Source organism: Choloepus didactylus, chromosome 8 (assembly GCF_015220235.1).
Source record: "Choloepus didactylus isolate mChoDid1 chromosome 8, mChoDid1.pri, whole genome shotgun sequence".
Classification (NCBI taxonomy): domain Eukaryota; kingdom Metazoa; phylum Chordata; class Mammalia; order Pilosa; family Megalonychidae; genus Choloepus; species Choloepus didactylus.
The window spans coordinates 48,189,980-48,215,250 of record NC_051314.1 but is presented as its reverse complement, the minus strand read 5'-3'; the positions used below and the strand labels follow the sequence as shown (position 1 = coordinate 48,215,250).

At 35.6% G+C, this 25,271-nt stretch overlaps 1 protein-coding gene across 7 annotated transcripts in view; it reads left to right on the top strand.

Annotated features, from left to right (window-relative positions):
* Positions 1–25,271, top strand: part of METTL25 (methyltransferase like 25) — a 124,959-nt gene that overhangs the window by 9,751 nt on the left and 89,937 nt on the right. For 4 of the 7 annotated variants that reach the window (XR_005218340.1, XM_037845932.1, XM_037845931.1 and 1 more), the window contains exons 2-3: positions 14,462–14,626; positions 15,468–15,574. Coding sequence is in view for 6 of the 7 variants with exons in the window: in XM_037845932.1 (XP_037701860.1) it covers positions 14,462–14,626; positions 15,468–15,574 (272 nt within the window). In the remaining variant the exon portion in view is untranslated. Of the gene's footprint in view, positions 1–12,254; positions 12,355–13,484; positions 13,847–14,461; positions 14,627–15,467; positions 15,575–25,271 lie in introns of those variants that run through there. The other 3 variants (XM_037845933.1, XM_037845935.1, XM_037845934.1) reach the window with 3 other exon arrangements.

Here is a 25,271-nt window from a genome sequence, read left to right as displayed (position 1 = left end):
GACATTTTTTCCATTATCTACTTAAATTATACTGATGATAGCCTATGTTTAGACAATTAAAATAGATTTGTTCCTATTTGTTTAGTATTTTATGTCAAATCATTACCCTTTTACTAGAAGCTTGCAATTAAGGTCACCTCTCTTCATGATTTAGATTCTTTCCGGGTAAAACTGTGCCTGCATGTTTTGATGACTCCTTGGGCTTTACCTCATCACCTCAGTGGTTGAAGAGCTCCTCTATAAATGACATCATCATTCTTCCTGTTACCCAGCCTCATAATCTGCCAGTTTTTCTTCTTCCCTTTGTCTTGCATCTATTTTTTCTCATTCCCCTGGCAAATAGTTTAGCACCCCTCCTTTTTGAATCTTGCAACACCATTTTGCCAATAACTTCCAGACTGTTGTTCTTGTTGGAACTCCTCTCAGATATATCTTCCAGGATCATAGTTCTGTTCTTGTCTTTCCTATTCTCAAAATCCATCAGTAGGTATCCATTTCTTATAGAGTTCTTCAACTTCTGGCCTTTTCTATTGTCATCTTCCAATTGGAATCTTGGCCACTAATGTAAGCCAATAGGATGCAGTGTGGAAAGAAAATGGACTTTGATGTCAGTCACATGTAATTTTGAAGCCTGACATGTAAGTGCTGTATAATCTTATACAAGTTAGTTAATATTTTGAGCCTTAGTTTCCCTCTTTGAAAAATTGGAATCATGATTCCTACCTAAAAAGGTTGTATGAAAGTAAATGAAATACATGTTAAAACCTAGCATATAAATGAGTTAAAACCTAGCATGTAAATGAGTAGCCATTTAATACATATTGGACATCCTCCTATTCTATATCCCTCAGAAATAGGCAGGCTAGACTCAAAGTTAGAAAACCTGTTTCTAATCCATCTTGAACTAACATAGATAGCTATGTTGTCTTGCACAGGATATTTAACTATAGGCCTACTTTCTCATCCAAGAAGTAACTGCTAGGTGTTCATCTATGGCAGAAAATAGCCACCCTCAGGTCACTTGGCTTATAAACATGTTTTGTGTGACCACTATAGTGTTTATAGTTTTTAGCCAACATTTCAAAATTGACAGATTTTATACACATAGTATCTGGAATTGCAGCTTCTTTTGAAAATTGTAAGACCCAGACATCTTGTTGCATTTACATATATCTGTATAGCAAATAGCTCTCTTTAGGTAGATGTATCCTCTTCCCCTAGCTTTCTTAACTAGTTGAAATTATCTGCCCAGCTCCTGAAAGTACTAGAGGTTATTGTCTTTGTTTTGTGGCTCAGTTAGTTCCCTTGTATCTCCTGAAAGTGAATTTAGGAGTCTGCTTCACATTCTCAAAAGGGACTGAGAACCAAAAGTATTTATGGGTCACTTAGCTAAATGATATCTGGGTTGCTACCAGTTCTCAAGTCCTATGAAAATGTGAAGATTTAAAGTTTTTTTCTCCAGACCTTATTATCCCCTGCTATTAAAGCTACAATCATGTTTAGGGGCTGGGCAACCTGGATCTTGAGGTGAAAGGGCCTATGACCAGTCATTATTGGGCCAGCCAAATTAATAAATGATCAAACATCCTACATGATCTGACCCCAGAAATCGACTTTGATTATGAAGATGGTGATACCACAAGCGCAACTCTTGCCAACAGAAGAGCCTGCCTGATTCAGCACTATAAAGGAAAACATGTCTCTCAGTGAGAAGATGATTTTATTGCAAGTGTGCTGAAAAGAAATTGGAGGGATCTTCCCCAAACCAGGTCAAAGTAGGGTTTTTATAGGTAAAGGGTAAGGGTCAAAAACTAGGTAATGACTGCATGATGCATTCTTGTCAGGTCAGCAATGACATTGAATTTGTGAGGAAGGCATGGGCAAATTTCTTAATCCTCTGTTGTCTCAAGCACATCTTGTTTTTCCAGCTTCAGTGATTAGATTTAGATATTGATGTGCAAGCTCTTATGGGCAGGGTCTTCAATGACTCTTCAAACTTTTGTCTTTTGAGGAGGAAGTCACTAATTCCCTGGACCACAGGGTACTCTTGATGATGTTCTGTTATCTTACTTCTGTATGCAGAACTGAAAAGGTCTGGTTAATGTCCTTCTAGGTACTAAGTAAAAAGAGTAGACTGCTAAGTTCAGCTAGGGTAAGCAAATTTTCCAGCTATCAATGGATAAAATAATTTGTTGTCCATTCTCAATTTTTGAGACATGTCTTTTACCAATGTTGAAGGGAGGGAGTAGGACAGAGGGGCATAGTCTTATCAACATTTTTCTTGTTATTCTTTCTCTACCAGTATACCTTATACTTGCTGTGTTGTTCCTCAAATGTCTCATGCATTTTTCCTATCCCTAATTTTGTTCATGCTACCTTCTTTGCCTGGAAACCCCTCACCTCCATCGATTTAATAAATATCCATTTATTTATTTATCATCTTTCAAAGCCCAGGTCAAATTAAACTAAATTAATAACAAAGCAGTGTTAGTCATTTGTGTATTATTTTATTTATGCCTTTAATAGAGCACTTAACACATTGTGTTATAATGTTTTGTTTTTGTTTACTTCCTAGTCTGTGCATTCTGGTGTCTAGTATGTAGCAAGTGCTACTCACTGAATTTAATATGGCTCAGTAGGGAATATGAGGCTAGAACAGTGTTAGCTAAAGGGTTGAGATAGAAAACTGTAAAGTGTATTTGGAGACAGTGAGGAAAAAGGAGCATTGTATTCATAAATTCTTCAATAGCTGGAAAAAAGGTCAGGAAAAAAATATTGCAGGCAAATCCTAGAGGCTAGGCAATTAAACTGTTAGGAATCATCCTTCCAAGGGTACTGTTGTGGTTTGAATCTTGTTCTCTTGAAACAGACATCTTCAAGCCCTGATCCTTTGAATGTGAATGCCTTTATAAATAAGATCTTTGAAGATGTTATTAGTTAAGTTGAGGCCAAACTGGCTTAGTGTGGCCCTTAATCTGATATGATATGACTAGTATCCTTATAAGCATAGGAAATCTGGACACAGTAAGTAGGAGAAGCAGGGAGAAGAGAATGACCATGTGACAGAATCAGAGACTGAGTTATGAGTACAGTGTCAGTTATTAAAATAGTGGCATTGTTGAGGCACTATGGGGCAGTGGAGCCGACAGTTGTATTCAGAAATGACTTGAAGTTGAAAATGAGATGTCTTTGGAATTAACAAGAAAGGGGCAAGAAATTGATTTCACAGCACTTTTTGCACTGTAATATGTTCATTTGAATGTATCCTTTACAATTATAACATCACTTTTTAAAGCTTTACAATTTGGAATTTATGTTGTATTTTACTAACAAAATTATATTTGATACATTAAATTTAAATTTGTTATATATTCTTTATAATGTAAATATAAAGAAAATATTTACAAATACTTTAATTTATTCTTAAATACTTCTAATTTTAAATGGAGTTGCTGAATTTCTAGGAATCTACTCTCAGTTTTGGTTAATTTCTGAAAACAGAGACTTAAGAGCATGGAAAATTAAAACAAAAAAGCAAACTTGAAACTCTACTCCAGATTCTTTAAGGCTGAGTCAAGATTATAATGTATCTCCCAAATTTCATATCAAATTCAATAAGAAGCATCATTAGTTCTAAAGTTCTCTCCTGTACTTTGAAGTTAAAACTAGGACATGGTGCCCTGTTGCTAACCATTGGGCTTTCAAAACTGAGTTATTTTTGCTTTAGTCCTACCTAGAATGTGTTGCCCCCATGTTGACTCTTGGATTTCATCTTGTTTCTCAAGGTGTAGTTCACCCATCCCTAGTTGTGCCTTCATTCTAATGATGGAAGTCTTACGCCAAGTTCCAGAGCCCAAATCTCCTTTTCCACTAGTGAAAAGGAGATTTCCAAACTTTGTATCTGTACCTATATGGTGTTCTGAGCCTAACTAAATATTGAGAATTTTCCATCCCATATTCCAACAAAGCCCCAGCTGTTAGGATGCTCGGTTAGTTAGTTTGAGCTTCATGGTTTGGGGGTCGCCTAATATGTTCTAGGCTCTGTGTTAGGAATACATAGAAATAATATAATTAAATACATAAATGTATCTTGTGTGTGTCTACATGGTACATGCATGTATATATATGTAAATATACATGTATGTATATGGATGTGTGCATATTCCTTAAAACTATATTATAAAGTAAGTCTTTTCTCCTCATTTTATGAATAAAGAAATTGAGTGTTAGAGCAAGTATGTAAATTTCTCATGGCCACAGGAATAGACAATTTGAGAACCCACATTCAAAACCTAGTTTATCTCTCATGTTCATGCTTGCTCATTCATTTTATTCATTCATCCAATGAAGAACTATTATGTGCCAGGTCTTATTCTAGGTTCTGGGTACACAGTTCTGAATTAAAATCTTTGGATCTTACGTGCTATGTCAGATGTTTACAAGTGTTGCAAAAATTTTTTTTGATAAAGAATCAGAGGAGGATGGGAGTTAAGGGGAGATGGTATTTTTAAATACAGTTGTCAGGGAATGTTGCACTGAAGTTGTGACATTTGAGCAAAGACCTGAGGAATTGAGAGAGTGGGACATGAAACTATCAGGGAAAGATGATCTCAGGCAGAGGGAAAAATAAGTGTAAGGGCCTATGTAAGGAAACTCATCTCATGTGTATTTCAGTAGAAGTGTACCTGGAAATTGAACATTTATTGTCACCATGCTCTGTAAATAGTGAGATATCATCCTGTAAAGGAATCTCAAGTTGTAACAAATTAACTTTATTCAGGTTTGGTTATTACCTTGCACATAGTAGGTGTTCCAGTTTGCTAATGCTGCCATTATGCAAAATACCGGAAATGGATTGGCTTTTATAAAGGGGGTTTATTTGTTTATAAAGTTGCAGTCCTAAGACCATAAAAGTGTCCAAACTAAGGCATCAACACTAGGGTACCTTAACTGAAGAATGGCCAATGGCATCCGGAAAACCCCTGTCAGCTGAGAAGGCACATGGCTAGCATCTGCTTCAGGGTTCTGCTTTCAAAATGGCTTTCTCCCAGGATGTTTCTCTCTCAGTGTCTGGGGGTGTTCTTTTAGTCTCTCCCAGGCAAACTCTGGGCTAGCAAAAGTCTGCTTTCAGTGGCCATCTCCAAATGGCTCTGTCAGCTGCCCTTGGGGCATTTTGTCCTCTCTTAGCTTCTCCAGAGCAAACTCTGGGCTAGCATCTCAAAGCGTCAGCAGCAACTCTGTCGGCTTCCAAGTATCTCATGTCTGTGTGTCCTGGCTTAGCATATTTTGGGGCATTTTCGTCTCTCTGCTCTCTGTGAGAGCTCCCTTTAAAGGACTTCAGTTAACTAATCAAGACTTATCCTGAATGGGCGGGGTCAAAACTGTATGGAAACACTCAATCAGGATGTCACTCCCTAATCAAAAATATTAATCCACCCCCACAAGATTGCATTAAAGAATATGGCTTTTGGGGGGACATAATATATCCAAACTGGCACAGTAGGCATCGCCTGAATTGTTAATTTTTTAAATCAAGTTTACTTTTTATTTAGCAAGTGAAAGCTCAGTTTCTGTTTCTTAATATGATATTTTGTTTTTCTTCCGATTAAACTATGAAAAAGGTCTGTTAGAGTTAAAATATTGTGGTTATATTTCCTTATTTTTATATTTGATGTCACCTTCATAAATAACTTTGTTGTGAAAATGCTTTTGGAATGGTTAAATTACTTTATACATTAGTGTGATTTAATATGGGCACAATAAGGGCATGCATGTGAATCCTTCGTTAATTATATTTTATTCTTTCCAAGAGCATCCTTTACATGTTGAAATAATATATTTCTTCATTTCATATGCAACCAGAAATTAAGCTAGAGTAGTTTAGCCCAAAAAGTTTCCTAGTCCATAACTGGGTGATATGAATTGATTTCTTTTACAAAATAATAGTAGATATTCTATTTTCTTCCTTAGGTAGAGTATAGGATTATGGATATACTCAAACATTCATAAAATTTAACTCATCCCGTCTTTTATTTCCAAAGTTCAGTAAGACAGACTTTATTTTTTGGTCAAACTCTACTATACAGGTATAAACGATTGAAGTCTGAAGTGAACTGTTGTGGGAGTCAAAGCCTTAAAAATGTATAATTAAATTTGCATTGAATGTAAGTAAATTTCCTTTTAGAAAATGTGTTCATTTCAGCTCAACCAATATTTATTGAGCATTGGTGCTATGGGAGTTTGGTAAGGAAAAAATCAACTATGGAGCTATTGCAGTAGCATGTGTAAGAGTTAATAGGCATTCAACCATAGCAGTGACAATGAGGGATTCCAAATAAAATACATTTTGATATTAGGATTGATGGGTGGCTTGATAAACAGATTGAGAGCAAAAGAAACAATTAAGATCATGTAAAAGCTTTTAACATCAGTACTGGGTGGCTGATGACACTATTAAATAAGATAGGAAAATAGGAAAAGGAAAAGGATTTGGCAGTATAAAAACATTCAGATCAGCTTTGAACCTTCTGAATTGGAGATATCTATAGAGCATTCATGTAGAAATGAATATAAAATGATTCTATGCCCTTGTGAGGATCATTAAGAGTGCAGTGTTGATTTTCTTGAAGAAATGCTGGGCCATGGGACAGTTCTAGGCTGGTGAAAATAACAATAGTGATCTTTCCCCTTAACCCCTGTGACACAGTTAAGACTCAAAATTTAGCACATAATTGCCTTTTATCTTATATCACATTCTAAACATTTTAAAGCATTCTTGTCTCACCCTCAGATAGTAAACAGTTAGGGCTTGGATTAGGATTTATGCTCCTCCAAAAGGCTCAGCTGTGCTATTGAAGTTCTCCTGGTGACCTCAGTGATTACTGAACCTAGAAGAATTTCTGTTTTTCCCTGTATAGTTGGTGATGCTCCACTTGTAAATATATTGCAGGATTGTTTTCATTCATTCGTTCATTCATTCATTCCCTATTAACTAAGTGCCTGCTGTGTGCAAGTTCTTGCTGATTTACAACTGGACATGAAGCAGTAAGACTACTTTGTTTCTAGTGAGGAGCTAAGATGGTGGCATAGAGAGGAGTGGAAGACTGTTAGTCCCCACTGGAACAAATCATAAATGACCAAAAAACTAGTAAATAACCTGGAATAACTGCGGGGAGACAAACATGACTGTCCGCTCATCATCCACCAACCTGAATTGGGAGGAATGCCTTGAGATCACAGCATAAAATCTGTAGGTAAAAACTGCGGACCTGCACCGAAAGCTGAGAGCCCCTCCCTCACGGAAACCTCGCAGAGCTAGAGAGCAGCACTCTCCAAACAAGCTAGTGTACCTCAGCCCAGCTCCAACTGGGGTTTTAATGTTAACTGCTCAATACAGACAGCAAATCCTCAACAAGCAGAGGCTTTTGGTGACAGCTGACCTTGGGAAAGTCAGGGGTCATATCTGTCTCAGGACAGGGAACCCAGAGGATCAGGTGCTATCTCTGGCTGACGGGTGAATCTGGGAGTTTTCTGTCCCTTTCTCTCTGTGGAGAAAGCCTCAGCTGTTTTCAGCCCACAGTGCTTTGCAGTAAAAAAGCCTCAGCCATTTGAAAATCACAGCACTTTGACCTGCAGAGTCAGAGAAACAAAGAACTTATTGATATGCAGATGACCTCTCGGCGGGGGGAGGGGAGGCATGGCTTCCCAAGAGGAAAGGGAGGGGCCCAGCTCTACTGCCTGACTTACTGGAACCAGACCCCAAAGCCTGGGGGAGGAGAGCCACGGGCCACACCCTCTTACACCAGCCAGTGACAGGCTGACAGGTGCACCTGCTAGGCAGAAAAGCACAGGATGTGTCAATCCTCTAAGAAAAACCATCAGGGAAAAATATTTCCTCCTTCTGTGACCTGAGCCTGTTCTTGTCTGGGAAAACCTGATTGGGGTGGCCTAGGAGGTCAGATGCCTCCTAGACAACAGAAAACTACAACCTACACTAAGAAAAACAAAATTATGGCCCAGTCAAAGGAACAAACATACACTTCAACTGAGATACAGGAATTTAAACAACTAATGCTAAATCAATTCAAAAAGTTTAGAGAAGATTTGGCAAAAGAGATAAAGGCTATAAAGAAAACACTGGGCATACGTAAGGCAGAAATCGAAAGTTCAAAAAAAAAACTGGGCAGAATCTATGGAAATGAAAGGCACAACACAAGAGACAAAAGACACAATGGAAACATACAACAGCAGATGTCAAGAGGCAGAAGAAAACACTCAGGAACTGGGGAACAAAACACCTGAAAGCCTACACGCAAAGGAACAGATGGAGAAAGGAATGAAAAAATATGAGCAGCGTCTCCAGGAACTTAAGGACGTAACAAAGTACAAGAATGTACGTATCTTTTGTGTCCCAGAAGGAGAAGAGAAGGGAAAAGGGGCAGAAGCAATAATAGAGGAAATAATCAATGAAAATTTCCCATCTCTTTTGAAAGACATAAAATTACAGATCCAAGAAGCACAGCGTACTCCAGACAGAATAGATCTGAATAGGCCTACTCCAAGACACTTAATAATCAGATTATCAAATGTCAAAGACAAAGAGAGAATCCTGAAAGCAGCAAGAGAAAAGCAATCCATCACATACAAAGGAAGCTTAATAAGACTATGTGCAGATCTCTCAGCAGAAACCATGGAGGCAAGAAGGAAGTGGTGTGATATATTGAAGATACTGAAAGAGAAAAACTGCCAACCAAGAATCCTATATCCAGCAAAGCTGTCCTTCAAATATGAGGGAGAGTTCAAAATATTTTCTGACAAACAGACAATGAGAGACTTTGTGAACAAGACACCCACCCTACAGGAAATACTAAAGGGAGCACTACAGAGTGATAGGAGAAGACAGGAGTGCGCGGTTTGGAACACAATTTTGGGAGATGGTAGCACAGCAATATAAGTACATTGAACAGAGATAACTATGAATACGGTTGAGAGAGGAAGGTTGGGAGCATGTGAGACACCAGAAGAAAGGAGGAAAGATAAAGACTGGGACTGTGTAGCTCAGTGAAATCTAGAGTGTTCAACAATTGTGATAAAATGTAGAAATATGTTCTTTTACAAGGGAGAACAAGCATATGTCAACCTTTCAAGGTGTTAAAAATGGGGAGGCATTGGGGGAGGGATGCAATCAACGTAAACTAGAGACTATAGCTAACAGAATCATTGTATTATGCTTCCTTTAATGTAACAAAGGCGATATACCAAGGTAAATGCAGATAAGGGGAGGGGATAGGGAAGGCGTGTTAGACACTTGACATTGGTGGTGGTTTCTGACACTTTACTTTGATTTAAGGTTATTTTTCCTTTTGTTGCTTCCTAGCTGTCATTTCTTTTTTTCCTCTTTCTTTTTTCTTTTTCTTTTGCTTCTCTACCTTCTTTGACACTCTCTGCTGCTTTATGGAAGAAATGTAGATGCCCTTATGTAGATAGTGGTGAAGGTGGTGAACATGTAAATATTTGACCATACAGAGAACCATCGATTGTTTACGTAGAATGGAATATATGACATGTGAACAAAACCATCTTAAAAAAAAAATGAGTTGATGACAAAACTTTGAGGGCAGTATACTGAGTGAAATAAGCCAGACACATAAGGACAAATATTGCAGGGTCTCACTGATAGGAACTAATTATAATATGTAAACTCATAGACATGAAATGTAAGGTACCAAGATGTAGGATGAGACTAAAGAATGGGAAGCGGTTGCTTTAGTATGAGCAGCATGTTCAACTAGGATGAACTTAAATGTTTGGAAATGAGCAGAGGTGATGGTAGCAAGATGTGAGAATAACTAACAGTGCTGAATGGTGCATGAGTGAGGTGGAAAGGGGAAGCTCAGAGTCATATATGTCACCAGAAGGAAAGTTGGAGGTCAAAAGATGGGAACATATAAAACTGAACCCAATGGTGGGCAATGCCCATGATTAACTGTACAAATATTAGAAATCTCTTCCATGAACCAGAACAAATGTATGACAATACAATTAGAAGTTAATAATAGAGGGGCATATAGGGAAAAAATATATAACTATTGCAAACTACATACTACAGTTAGTACAATTTCAACGTTCTTTCATAAACAGTAACAGATGTACTATATCAGTACTATGAGTCAACAATTGAGAGGGGTTGGTTAGGGATATGGGAGGATTCAAGTTTCCTTTTCTTTTTTTTTTTTCTTTTTTCGTCTTTGGCTTTATTTCTTATCTGGAGTAATGAAAAGTTTCTAAAAATTGGACAAAAATTAAGTGTGGTGATGGATGCACAGCTATATGAGGGTACTAGGGGCGACTGATTGTACAGTTTGGATCTTTGGATAATTGTATGGTATGTGAACAATCTGAATAAAAATTTAAAAAAAAAGATTACTTTGTAGAAATAGATGTCAAAACAAAACATTATTATAAAACATTTTTATTCCCCTTTAAGAGACTTGTCAATTGTTTTATATGTAGGAATTACTTTTTAATTTCTTTAAACTTTGAGGTCACTTCTGGTGGAAAGCAGGGTATTGATGGGAGAGGAGTGAAAGAATTAAGAAGATAAGGCAGAGATGGGTGTGGACCTGGTGTCGTGGGATTGAGGGCATCTTCTTGACCAAGAGGGGGATGCGAAATGGAATGAAATGGGGCTTCGGTGGCTGGGAGGTTAAGGGTGGGGTTGAGGGGTCACTCTGGTGGACATTCTTATGCACTATATAGATAACACTTTGTAGGTTTTAATGTATTAGAGTAGCTAGAGTAAATGCCTGGAGCTGCTGGACTCCGACCCAGTGGCCTTGACTCTTGAAGACGATTTTATAACAATGTAGATTACAAGGGGTGACAGTGTGGTTGTGGGGACCTTGTGGATCACGCTCCCTTTGGCCAGTGTGTGGATGGATAAGTAGAAAAATGGAGACAAAAGCTAAATGAAAAATAGTGTGGGATGGGGGGATGATTTGGGTGTTCTTTTTCTTTTTTATTCTGATTCTGATTCTTTCTGGTGTAAGGAAAATGTTCAAAAATAGATTGTGGTGATGGGTGCACAGCTGTGTGGTGGTAGTGTGAACAGTTGATTGTGCACTATGTATGATTGTGTGGTGTGTGAATTATCTCAATAAAACTGAATTTAAAAAAAAAAAGATAAGGCAAATGTGAAATATAAGATGTTACCACATATTGATCTTTTCCAAAGAGGATTCCTGCCAGACCTGATTCTGACAGCCAGGTGTGCCCAATGCTTTTATTGACTGCTGTCTTGCCTAATTTCATTTGTTATCACTGTACTTAACTGCTGTGACATACTAACTGAATGTGGGAATCCAGAGCAGGGTCTAAAGAGCCTTGATTCACATGCCCTGCTATTTAATGTCTGTGCAGACTTGAATAAATTACAGCCACTGTAAAGTCTGAGTTTCTTCCTCTGTAAATGGGAGTAAGTACACTATGTAATTAGCTAATAACATTGTCATATTAAATAAAAAGTGTTTAGAGCAGTGCCTGGCCTGTGTAGTACTATCAGCATTAGCAATAATAATGATGAATTATTGAGAAACTTGACAGTATCCTGTCTTCCTTGAAGTGCTATATAACGTTCAAGTAAAGTAATAGACATTTATTTTTGAAATTTTAATTTATTAAATATAAATATGTTAATTGTTTTTAGTTTTGAAATTTTATTATGCATTTCTCTGCTTTGTGATTTTCATAATCCAACATGTGTATACATGATTTTTCTGTCTTTCTTGTGCATTCATCTTGGATATAAAAATAGATACTTAGAGATATTCTGATCTTAGATTTATAGAAAATAACTACCTCCATCCCCCGTGCTCTGAAGCCCAAGTTAATGTCCTCTAAGAAACTTCTGAGAACAGTAATATAGGATGTACAAAGCAAGAGAAAAGCAAGCAAGCATGTTATAAAGCAGAACAGGTACTTCCAGTAGAGGGAGATATTGGCAAAATAATCATGCTACTTGAAACGAATGTGTAATTGTCAGCAAATTTCAAAACAAAGCTTTCCGTGGGAGGTGGGGGGTGGGGGTGGGGATTTAGCTAATTTAGAATTAACTAAATATAAGTTGAATAACAGTGTGGATGCTGTTTTTGCCAGTTACATAACCTAAATTTATTATATAAGTACCTAGGGAAGTACTATGAGGACTAAAAATACTTTGACCATTGCCACATAACTTTTCTTACTGACTGTTTCAGAAATAGAAGTAAAGCCAAGATCACTGACCCTTCCTCTCTTTTACCGTTAAAAATAGCATGTAATGGCAATTACAGGCTGGATCACTTGAAAACAAAGAAGGTATGACAACTATATTTCTGTAGTTTAAACAGATTTTTTCATGGCATTTTAGACTAACTGAGCTAACTGGTTCAGCCCTAAAAGACATAAACTATTGGACTGAATCAGAATACTATCCTTTTTAAAAAAGTAATCATTGTTAAAAAGAAACTATCTTTGTGATTTAGACCTTTATATTTCTGAAGTTACTGGAAGGCTTATAATTAAAACCAAAATACTAACATTTTATTCAGGTTGGATTGGAATTTTTTCAAGTATTTTCAGTTAGGATAGTTAAGTTGATTGGAACCTTTGCTTTTCCAACAGAAACATCACATTTCTTTCTGTTGGCAACATTGTCCAATAGCTGACTACTATTATAGTCCCTCTGCACATTGAGATTTAATACTCTTATTCTATCACACTCTAAGAAATTGCTTCCCTGAGACCTAGGGATGTTGAGATGTCCCTTAAACCTGAGAGTGTTACTTAATAGTTGACTGAGTTTTCCCCTCTGTATCATGCCTTAATATTTTGATGTGGATTTTATTGCTTTTGGCTGCATTAGTAAATTCAGTTTGTAAAATGTCCCAAGAACTTTATGTAATACACAAAATATATCTTAAATAAATTCGCTACAGTATTTTGTAGTTAAAATTTTTATTTAGTTGATTTGAAAATGGAAGTTATACATCTCTTGTTATTTTATTCTTATTAATGAATTTGGTAAACATTACCACCACCAACTTAATAGATATTAGCTTTAGTAGGTAGTTTTAACTTGGAATTCTGCCAGTCTCTGTCAGTTATCTTGCTTTTAGTTTTGGTCAGGCAGTATCATTATGTTTTGTGTTAAGTGGATTTTTATTATTTCATAAGGAACTGTTGAAGATCAGCTTTGCTAGAGTAGACTTCATAGCATAGGATATGGTTTTTCTTGTTAAACCATGCTTTGATATGATGAACATTTTACTTAATTTAACCACTAGATATAAGTTTTTTTAATTATTAAAAATAATTTTTAAAGAATGGACTTAATTATACTCCTCCACCAAGAGTTTCTTGAGCCACTACCAACAAATTAGAATGCCTTTTTTTTAATCTTGTAGATAAATTAACATGCCTTAAAAATGTCCATAAAAAGATGAGTTAGAGCAAATGAGAAGCAAATCTGTCAGGCTGCTTATGTGTATTCATTAGAATGGGCAGGATTATGATTTAATAATAAGCCTATACACTAAATGACTAAAAATAACAAAATTTATTTTCCAAATATGCTGCATGTCCATTGTAGGTTGCCAGGAGTGCTGTCTTTGTCATAGTCATTCAGGGACTCAAGCTGAGGGAGATTCCATCTTGATACAAACTTCTACAATTGGAAAAGAAAGAGTGTAGAAGCTTCTGATATGCTTAAAATTTCTACTGAAAGTGGCTCATTTTACTTTTGCAACATGCGGCCATACCTGTTGGCCTCAACGAGAGTATATGATCTTCACACAGAGAGGGGCACCAGGTATTTGTGAGCAATAAGACAATTAAACATCGTATTGTAAATGAATGAGCATTTGGAAATTATCAACAATTACTATACTAAATTTATGGAATGTCTAGTTTAAAATTGACCATGGGAAGAAAATGAGCTTTTTTCATCATATTATAAACTGATTAATTTTAGAACTCATTTTGACAGTGCCTTGAATGCACCCCAACAATGTACTAAAGTTCTACATAACCCAAATGATACTGGAACTGTTTTATAATAAATTACAGTTGTAGATAAGCCAGGACAGTTCATAAATTTAATGGGCACATTACTGTTTAGCAAGATTTTTTTTTTTTTTTTTTTTTTTTTTGGCTCTTGGAACAACGAAAGAAAAAGCTCAATTTTAATTTGGAGTAGAAATATTTAATTATATATAGTATTAAGAGAAAATGGGGTGCTACAAATAATCATTTAAATAGCAAAGAAAAATGTAATCACTAGAGAGATAGCCAAAGTTCAAACCAAAATGAAAATAATGTATTTTGTTTTGAAATCTAGTGTTTTTCATTTATTTTTTCAACCTTTTGCAAAATAGCTATTGTTTAATTATTGCTAACATTTTTATTTCTCTCCTCATTTTTTCAGATATTGCTGATTTTCTCAAAATATTTTGTGAGACTTCCAAAAAGCTGATAAGTGTGGAAGACTTTGCTCTGGCTGCTGAATATTACTCTCTACAAAACATGGGAATATGTACTTCTTTTGAACAGTTGCTTGTAGCCCTTCAAGGAAATCAAAAAAAGAGAACTGGTATGTGCATTTATGTGTATGTATATATGGTGTGTGTGGTTTTTTTTTTGGTACTTAGAAACAATATATTATCCATCTATGTATATCTGTCCAACATATTCTTAATTCATTGTTAGATCTTTTATCATAAACCCTGATCAACTTGTGCCTAAATAAGTAGGTAGTCTCATGCACCATATTAAGCAGAACAACTTAGTTGTGGATCTCCACATTTTATCCTACGTGAGCCTCTGACATCTCTTACTTCAGATAGTTTCTGTCCCTAAACAAAGATTGCAGTGGGTTACTAAAAATTTCAAAATCCTTACAGTCAGTTTTGCTGACCATATCAATATTATATTAAATATAAATGGACTAAACACCCCAGTTAAAAGATACTAGAAGGCTTAGGTGAAAGAAAAAGTTACTGCTCAATGCTGTCATGGGGAAGCAGGTCTATTTGTATTAATTACTTATATATATCTGTGTGTGTGTGTGTGTGTGTGCGCGCGCGTGTCTGTGTGTATATATATATATTCTCCCATTTTGTGACTTGCCTTTTCACTTTCTTAACAGGGTCTTCAAATGAAGAAAATTTATTTTTTAGTTCAGTTTATCAATCTTTTCCTTTATGGTTAATTATTTTTTGTATCAAGGAACATTTTTATAATGCCATTGTACTACGGGTCCTATTATTTTCTGAATTCATATTTGATTCGTAACAGCTAAACTAACATCTGTCATGTAGATGTTACCATAGAATCTCTATGTTAATTACACAAGATGTGAACATCAACTGTTGATTCAAAATAGATTTTGCTCTTTAATAGCAGTATTTTAATTTTGTTTTAATTTTGGTCAGGTGAAAATGTGAATCCAGATGAATTTATGAACATAAAAAAATCTCATGAAGTTCAGGCAATGTCAGAGCTGATCAGCAGTATTACTGATTTCTGTGGAATAAAGCAGGTAAGAATATTTCCTTGTATTTTCAGGCATTAAGATATTTCCGTTTTTTTGTCTGATTCAAATTTCATTTTCTATGATTACTATCTAGCCTTTAAAATGTTGTTAAATTATAGCTGATGTCAGATCCTTTAAACATATTCTCTCATTCCTCAGAACACTATAATTATGACAAATTTATAGTAAAAAAGAAAATATGACTGTCAACATTTTGCTTCAATTTTCACTCTTTTCAGAGTGGATGGAAGTTAGGGTTTATTCTATTTGACATTTGTAACTGCCACTTGAGACAACATTATGAAGATGACAGTCCACAAACTTGTTTGCTGCTAAGTGTTCTCAGGATCTGGGCTACAAAATTGTGGTCTGTGATACTTGCCTCAATAAAATAACACAAAGAAATTTTGGTTCTTAGGACTTGTATTCTTTCATAGTGTCATAATCACAATGCCCTTGTGTTTTGAAAAGTAGCTCTTTTGAAAGGTAGGAGTGTCTGAATATAGATGTTAAAAAAAAAATCAATGATTGGCCACATTGACCTGGAAAATAGTAAGTTATTTTTCTCATCCCTACAAAGGGAGCAGTGAAGGTAATGGAGTCTTTTCCTTCCTGCAATTTTTAAGAGGTATTAGAATCTTTTCCGTGGATTTTTCTAGACTGTGGAGAGTTTGAGACTAGGCATGTAGACACACTTTTATGGCAAAATAGATTTCTTTGATAGGGGTTAGAGGCAAAGTTCTCAGCCTTTTCTCCATTGCCATATCTGAGCAATATCTATCAGGCTCTCCTTGGCAGTGTTTCTCAGCTGGAGTAGAAGGAACAAACCCCTTCTCCCCCCCCCCCCCACCCCCTATTCTATCAGAATATTGGGAGTAAATGCCAAGTTTCTAAAAATCCTTTAGGTGATTCTGAAATGATGACCACTAGTGTCCTTTAAGAGTAATGACAGTGAGAATGGATTCTAGAAGAACAAATGGGCAGGTTAGTAGGAGTTAAAAGGGGCATAGCAAGAACAGGTAATTAAGGCATCATTTAATAACAGAAGGTCCACCTGAGAGGACAGAGCCCTAACAACAGAAGATTCAGATAATTGGTAGTAAGGTAGGCTAGATAGAGGATCTGTTCATGGATGGTGGGAGTATGGGATAAATGTCTAGACCTGAGGGGAAGACGGGTCTAAATGAGGAAGAACATCAGAGACCACAGGAACTGGACTCAGATTCTGTATAAAGGCCAAGTAATAAACCCAATCATTTAGTTTGGGAATACATAACAAGGGGAACAAAAGATAATATGACTCAGTTTAGGGTTGTGGTTGATATTCCAGTCCATGGGAATAATCTGTACTATAGTGATTGCAAAAGCAGTGCAACAGTCTAGCATTCATGACAAAACCAACAAATCTTATGTAAGTGAGGGTGCCTAAATCTTAAGTCCAATAGTATAATTGAGCTGAGATTACTGATATGCTTCCAACTTCAGTTATGAAAGGATATTCAATAAGGATTCCTGTGGGCTTAATTTTACACATTTTTATTTTCATCAAAAATAAAACTGTGGTGTTTGTATTATTACCATCTAAGCAGTGTTATTTTCACTTACCAAATCAATTTATTCTTTTTTTAAATTCAATTTCATTGAGATATATTCACATACCATGCAGTCATACAAAGCATACATTCAGTTGTTCACAGTACCATTATATAGTTGTGCGTTCATCACCAAAATTAATTTTTGAACATTTTCATTACCACACACACAAAAATAATAAGAATAAAAATTAAAGGGAAAAAGAACAATTAAAGTAAAAGAGAACACTGGATGCCTTTTTTTTTTGTCCCCATTTTTCTACGCATCCATCCATACACTGGACAAAGGGGAGTGTGGTCCATATGGCTTTCCCAATCACATTGTCACCCCTCATAAGCTACATTTTTACACAATTGTCTTCAAGATTCAAGGGTTCTGGGTTGTAGTTTGATAGTTTCAGGTATTTATCAATTTATTCTTAAATTATTGTCAAGAATCTGACTCTGGGACAATTAAAAGTAAGACAAGGGGTGTTTGCTTTATCATTGTGCTTCATAACTTTACACATATATTCCATTTATTCTTTTATGTGTATGAAATACTGCATAATACGGATAACTTTAAAATAATAAAGCAGATTTATTTCTAAGTTACAGAGAAAATATTTTTGAAATAGCTTAATGTGTCATGTTAGATCTGCTTTAGGGGCACTTTTTTTTTCACAGAAATGGAGATTGTTCCTAGTTTTTTAGCAACTTTTTGATAAGGTTCCTTGGTTTGGTGTCCTGTATCTTCTGTATGGCCTTGTAGTTATTGACCTTCTTGGATTGGAAAATTTATAATTTTCATCAAATTTCGAGAAAAAACTGGGCCCTTATTTCTTCAAATATATTTTCTGCTACATCTCCTTCACTTCAGTTCTGTGTGGGACTCCAATTACATGTATGTTAGGCTGCTTGATATTGTCCTTTAGGTCAGTGAGTATCTATTCATTATTTATTGTCCTTTTTTCTTTTTCTGGTTCATTTTCTGTTATGCTGTTTATTTCTATTCATTTTCTATTGTTAGGAATTTAAGTTCACTGCTTTTATTTTTTTTTATTTATTTATTTTTTGTAGTGTGTATTTTGCTGTTTATCCCATCCAGTAAAATTGTCTATTCTATTTTTAATAGCTTCTGTTGGTCTTCTCATTGTGTTTATATTTTCCTTTAAATCCTTGAGCATTTATATAAAATTAAAATACAAGTTTAATATCCTTGACTGCTAATTACATCAACTGTCATTTTGGGATCTATTTCTATAACTTATTTTTTTCTACTGGTTATGGGTCATATTTTCCTGTTTCTTCACATGTCAAATAATTTCTTATTGGTTGATGGGCATTATTTATCTTTGATGATTGTTGGACTTTATTGTATTAGCTTAAAGATTGTCATACTTTGTGCTGGTGTGCAGTAAAGTTACTTATGGATCAGGTTAACCCTTTCAGTGGTGGTTTCAAGGTTTATTTTAGATCAGACTTAATGTAGAAGAAGGAATTGCTGAACTGTGAGACAAAGCTAAGGAAATTATCTGCAATATAACGCAGACAGAACGATATAAAATATGAAAGAGAGGTTAAGCTATATGAGAATAGATTGAGAGGATCTGTCACATATCTCTTTAGTTTACCAGAAGGAGAAAAGAGAAGGAATGGAGTAGATACAGTATTTAAAGAAATAATGGCTGAGATTTTTCCAGATAAATGCAGATAAGACCTCAGTGTGATACCATTTTGTACCCATGTAATTGGCACAAACACAGTGTGACAAAACTGAATGTTGCCAAGGATGTGAAGCAGGAAGAATTCTTATACCATGTTGGTTTGAGTATACATTGGTACAATCACCTTGAAAAACAATTTTTCACTATTTTGTAAATATGAACAATTGCATACCCTGTGACTCATCAATTCAGCTTCTTGATTCTGTACCCTCTCCTAGTGAAACTTATGCACACACGTCAGGAAGTTTGTACAAGGATGTCCCTGTTAGCAGAAACCTAATAACAAACTTAATTTCCATCCATAGGAAACTGGATAATTGAACTGTGGTATATTTACATATTGAAACATAATTCATCAGTAAAAATTAACAACTACCACTGGACCTATCACATGGATAAATTTTAGAAACATAAAATTGAATGGGAAAACTAAGCAAGTTACAGAAGACTACATATTTTATGGTAGCATTTTTAAAAGCTCTTAAGCCAAATAATGGTATATTATTAATATAAAAATATATTTGCTAAAAAGCTATTAAAGAAAAGAAGCAAGGGAATCATAAACAATAGACATAAATTTGAGAATAGTTGTTACCTCTAGTAGGGGAAGTAAGGAGATGGGATATGGAAGGAACAGAATGATATGCAGTAGAAATACTAATTTTCTAGTTCTTAAGATGGATGATGAGTTGTTGGGTATATTAGGTGCTATTAGGTGCCTTACTCAAATATCCTCAGACTTCGCCATTTCATGGCAAGGGGCCTGATTTCCACCTGGCAATATCTACATTTCTTTCCCTGTGGGTTTTCTCTGGCTGCTGAAACAAGCAGTGCCTCCATACAAGTTCTGGGAATTAATTCCTCCCTGTGAGCAGTCTTGAATCAATAATTGATGCACATGGATGTAAAAATATATCAACTCCTTGACACTTCATTTGGGGTGCTTCTGAGGTATGAGTTTCTACACTAAGTCTCAGCATTTCCCAGTGTAATTAAACCCTACAGTGGTATTTTACTTGATAACGCACCTTTTATTGGGCTGCCTTCCTTTCTCTGTCGCTTTTCTACTTTTCTACCAGTGTTTCTTTCACCTACCAAATCACTTATTCTTAAATTGTGTCACAGGATATGCCTCTGGAATAACTGAAACTAAGACAAGCGGTGTTTGCTTTATTGTTTTGCTTTATAACTTTACATATATGCTACATTTATTCTTTTATTTGTGTGAATATTGCATAACAAAGAACTTTAGAATAATACAGATTTATTTCTAAGGTGCAGAAAAAACATTTTTGAAATATTTAAATTTAAGAGCTTTTTTTAAAATGTGATTTTATTGAGATATATTTGCACACCATATAATCCATACAAAATATATAATCAGTGGCTCACAGTATCATCATATAGTTGTACATTCCTCACCACAATCAATTTTAGAATATTTTCATTACTCCAAAATAAAGAAAACAATAAAAAAGAATACCCCAAACATCTCATACCCTTTATCTCCCCCCCATTATTTATATATATATTTTTGTCTTTATTTTATTACTCATCTGCCCATATACTGGATGAAGAGAATGTCAGTCATAAGATACACAGTCCCATGATAAAAGCTATATTGTTAAAGAGTCATCATCAAGAATCAAGGCTACTGGTTTACAGTTCAACAGATTCAGGTATTACTTTCCAGCTATTCTAATACCTTAGAAACTAAAAAGGAATATCTATATAATGCATAAGGATAACCTCCAAAATGACCTCTGGACTCCATTTGAAATCTCTTAGCCACTGAAACTTTCTTTTGTTTCATTTCTTTTGCCCATTTTGGTCAAGAAGGCATTCTGAATCCCATGATGCCATGGCCAGGCTCATCCCTAGGAGTCCTTTCCCACGTTGCCAGGGAGACTTACATCTCTGGGAGTCATGTCCCATGCAGGGAGGAATAAAGGCACTTTTTTCACAAAAACATTGTTCCTAATGTATGAGATGACCTAAAATATAATGACTTTTGGTAAGGTCCAAATTAGTCCAAATCAGATTGTCCTTAGCAAATGCAGACTTGTGAGGTCTTTCTCTTGAAATAAATTAATAGCAAATTAATGATGTTCGAGTCTCACAATATTTAAGTTTAAATGTATTATTTATGTACTACTTTTCTTTTAAATGAATATTTAATAAATGCAGATTTCATAGGGGTAAATGGAAAGATTCTGAAATAATTAATCATATAGAACTCAAGAAAAAAAAAAACAGAATTCGTCTTTGCTCAACCGTATTATTTCCCTACATACAAAAAACCTTTGCCTTTCTCATTCACATTACCAAGCCTTCTTAATTTTTATTTCTAAAATTTGTTTATCTATTCATGTAACTACTATTTTTTTTAGCTCCTAACATATGTCAGGAATTGTTTTATATACTGAGGATACAGTAGTGGACAAAACAAACAAAAAATATCTTTGCCCTCATGGCATTTGTATTCTAATGAGGAGAGAGAAATAATAAACAAGATTAAAAATATATTTTATTCTATTGTATATATTATATATGATGATATGTGCTAAATACAAGAAATTTTTAAAAAGGAAAGGAAGCAGCTACTTCAGGGATGGAGGATTAAAGTTTTTGATTGAGGGGGAGGGGCAAGTGAATCTCATTGAAAAGTTAGTATTTGACATAAGAACCCCTTCAGGAGGTAAGGAAGCTATCCATTAGAATATCTGGGGGGACAACATCAGGTTGAGGGAATAACATGTTTAATATCCCTGAAGTGGAATATGCCTAGAGTATTCAAGAAATAGTCAAGAAGCAAGATTGGCTCCAGTGGAGTGAGCAAGGGGAGAGTAGCAGGTGCTAAGGTTGGGCGGGGTAGAAAGGGCAGGTCCTGTAGTTTTAGGGTCTTAGAGACCACTATGATGATTTGGGCTCTTATTCTGAATATAATGGGAAGCCATTAGAGCCACTGGATCACTCTGGCTACGTTGTGGAGTGTTATGTAGCAAAAATTTACAGTCTTCACATTCTTCACTTCACCATAGTCTGTAGATGTCGAAGCTAGTTCCTTTTAGAAATTAGCTCCTACCTGAGCAGGGTCTTCCAGAGGTGAGGCAAAAAAACTCAGTAAAAAGGGGAGCTTAGTAGCGGGAGAAAAGATCAGAGAGGAAATGAGGGGTTTTACTCAGAAGAGTGGCATGGTCACACTTTGTTTTACCCTGTTGTGAATGGACTGCAGAGGGGAAAGGTGGAAGCCAGGAGACCATTGAGGAGACTGTTGCAGTTAGCCAGGTTACAGTGAAGTAAGTATGAAGTAACATCAGTAAGTGATCATTTTATGAGCTGTGTGTTGAAGAAAAGCCAATAGACTTTGCTCACAATTCAAATGTAGGGTATGAGAGACAGAAAGGAAGTATGGAGATAACATTAACTGTGATGAGGAAGATGATGGGAGGGGCAGGTTTTACAGAGAATATCAAGAGCTCAATTCTGTACATGTTAAATTTGAAGTGTTTATCACATATCCAAGTGGAAATGTTCAGTAGATAGTTGGATATATGAGCTTGAAGTTTATGGGAGAATTCCAAACTGGAGTTATAAATTTGAGAGTCATTAGGTTAGACCTCTAAGTCAAGTCAACAATATACAACTGTTCTATCTGAAGTACTGTACCTTACTAATATTATTTAAAGATGTTATTACCATGTGTAACAGTGTTTCTATGGGAAGGTCAGCTAAATAGAATTAGGAGATGAGGGAAGATATCTCCCCCCAGGTATTGAACTGGAGACACCTCTGTCTTCAAACCTATGACCTAGGGCAGATAATCCAGCAAGAAAAAGGCTATAATAGATAAGGGGTAAGAGATTAGCCTGGTGGGAATTTTGCTCTTTGGACCAGATTGCTTGAAAGTAAGAAGTTGTACAGCTTGTGGATTCCTATAAGTGCTACCTATAATTGCAGTTTTTCTTTCTATTGCTAGTACTACATATGTTATTAAAAAGCCAACTTGGGTCAACAAAATATATTTGGAAGTCTGCTGGCCGACTTTGTAGGAAAGTTTACCCCATTACTGAAAAGGGTTTTAGATATTATCTTGTGGAGACAAGATATGTTGGAGTTTCTGCACCCATCTTGCAACCAGAAGAATTACAAAGAAGCTGGTCTAGTGCTGGGGAAGTCACAGACACCTTCAGTGGCCATCTCCCATCCCTTGCCTTCTCTTGCTCGTTTATGTGCAGGTGTTTGGTATGTTTCCATTTTTTGCTTATTTGTGTGGAGGTTTCAGGTTATGTTTCTGTTTTTGCTTGTTTGTATGCAGTGTTCAATATGTTTCCATTTCTCAAGAGAACACAAGTACCTCAGGGGAGATGTTAAATCTCAGCCAGCCCCAGATGTTTGCCAGGGTACAAAGATCACTTGATTCATACTTTTTGCTCATTTACAGGGCTCCCAGCCCCCGTGGGTGTATAAAAACGCAACACTTGGGCAGCACAACTGTCCCTCATCTCTGATGCAGAGCAGGGCATGTGTTGCTGCCAACCCTGACCTGAACAGTTGGCCTTTCCAAGGGTTTAGCTGTGATAGGATCTCTTCACCTGCTCTTTTCTACCCTTTGTGCTGTGTATATAATAAAGTGATGATTTGCTGAAAGTCTCTGTTACACCTGAGCCTATTTTCCCACAACGCACCATGTAGCAACTAACTCCAAACCCAGAGTTAAGTCTCTGAATGGTTCACCTACCCGATTGCCAGATTTCTTATTATATGAGGTAATAAATTTTCTTCATTGTTCAAAACTTAATTCTATTACTTGGAGCCAGAATTTTCCTGATTCACAAGTAGAACTGTCATAAACAGGTCTGGGAACAAACTCAATTACCTTTTGGTAAGAAAGCATCTGAATTGGTAGGGACAAATGTGTTGACGTTTGTAAGGAAACCACTGGTTACTAGCATTAAGCTTGCTATTGGCATGAATGAGTATGTTTTATAGAGGAAATGGAAGGCTTTGCTTTCTCTGGAGATTCTGATAAGGGAAAAGTGACTAATAGAGATTTTACTGTATAGCCTTTGTATTTATGAGTATGGGCATGGTGTCTTCAGTTAGATTGTAAGCCTGTAAAGTCAAGAATGTACATAATGCTTCTGTATTTCCTACAATATCTAGCCTAGAGATTAACATAAAATAGGGATATGGGAATTCTTTGTAAACTAATCATTATTTAGCAGACACTATTTACTGCAGTCATACCTATTATAGAACTGGTCTTACCTATGAACTGGCAAGACCCTGAAATTGTGAAGATGTTGCTAGTTATATGCATTACTTCAAATATAGGAATGTTTCCTTGAGGGGCTCATACTTACATCAGGATTCAATTGATTTTAGTGATTAAAGATAGTTATAAGAGTAGATAATGATTTTGTTATAATACTATTTCTGTAATTGTCCATAAATTTCATGTAAAATGACATGGCAATAGTAATCTTTGTATTTTAAAAATTTTTTCCTTATCTCCTTTAGCTTTATTGATTTATATGGAACCAATACATAGAGAAACATATTAATTGGAGCGGATGGGAAAACCTCTTCTTAAACCCAACTCGTAAAAAGCAGCAGTAGCAGCAAAGTGGCTGTACCATTTTATGTTTTCATCACTAATGTATAAGAGTTCAGTTTCTTCACATCCTCACCAATACTTGGTATTGTTAGTCTTTCTGAGTACAACCATTATAATGTGTGTGTAGAGGTATTTCATTATGGTTTAGTTTGTATTTCCGTAGTGACTAGCAATGTTGGGTATCTTTTCATATTGGCCATTTGTATATCTAATTTTGTAAAGTGTGAGTTCACATCTTTTGCCCAATTTTTAATTGGGTTGCTTGTCTTTTCATTATTGAGTTGTAAGCATGTTTTATATCTTCTGGATATGAGACCTTTCTCAGATACAAGCTTTGCAGATATTTTCTTTTAATTTTTTAAACTATGTGTGTTGACTGGAAAAAGTTTTAATTTTAATGAAGTCCATTTTATGAATTATTTTTATTGTTCATGCTTTTTATTGTCTACATCAGAAATCTTTGTGTATCACAGTGTCACAAAGTTTTGCTCATATATTTTTTCAAGAAGATAAATAGTTTTACTCACACATTTGGATCTGTGATCTACTTTGAGTTAATTTCTGTGTTTGGCATGTGACAAAGTTCAGTTTTTTCATACAGTTATTCAGTTATACCAGCATCATTTGTTGAAAAGACTGTCTTCTCCATTACCCAGCTCCTTTGTCAAAAATCAGTTGGCTGTAAGTCTGGACTCGTTTCCATTGACTTATAGTTTGCTTTTATACTAACACTACACTGCTTTGATTACTGTGACTTTATATTAATTCTATATTAATTAATTCTA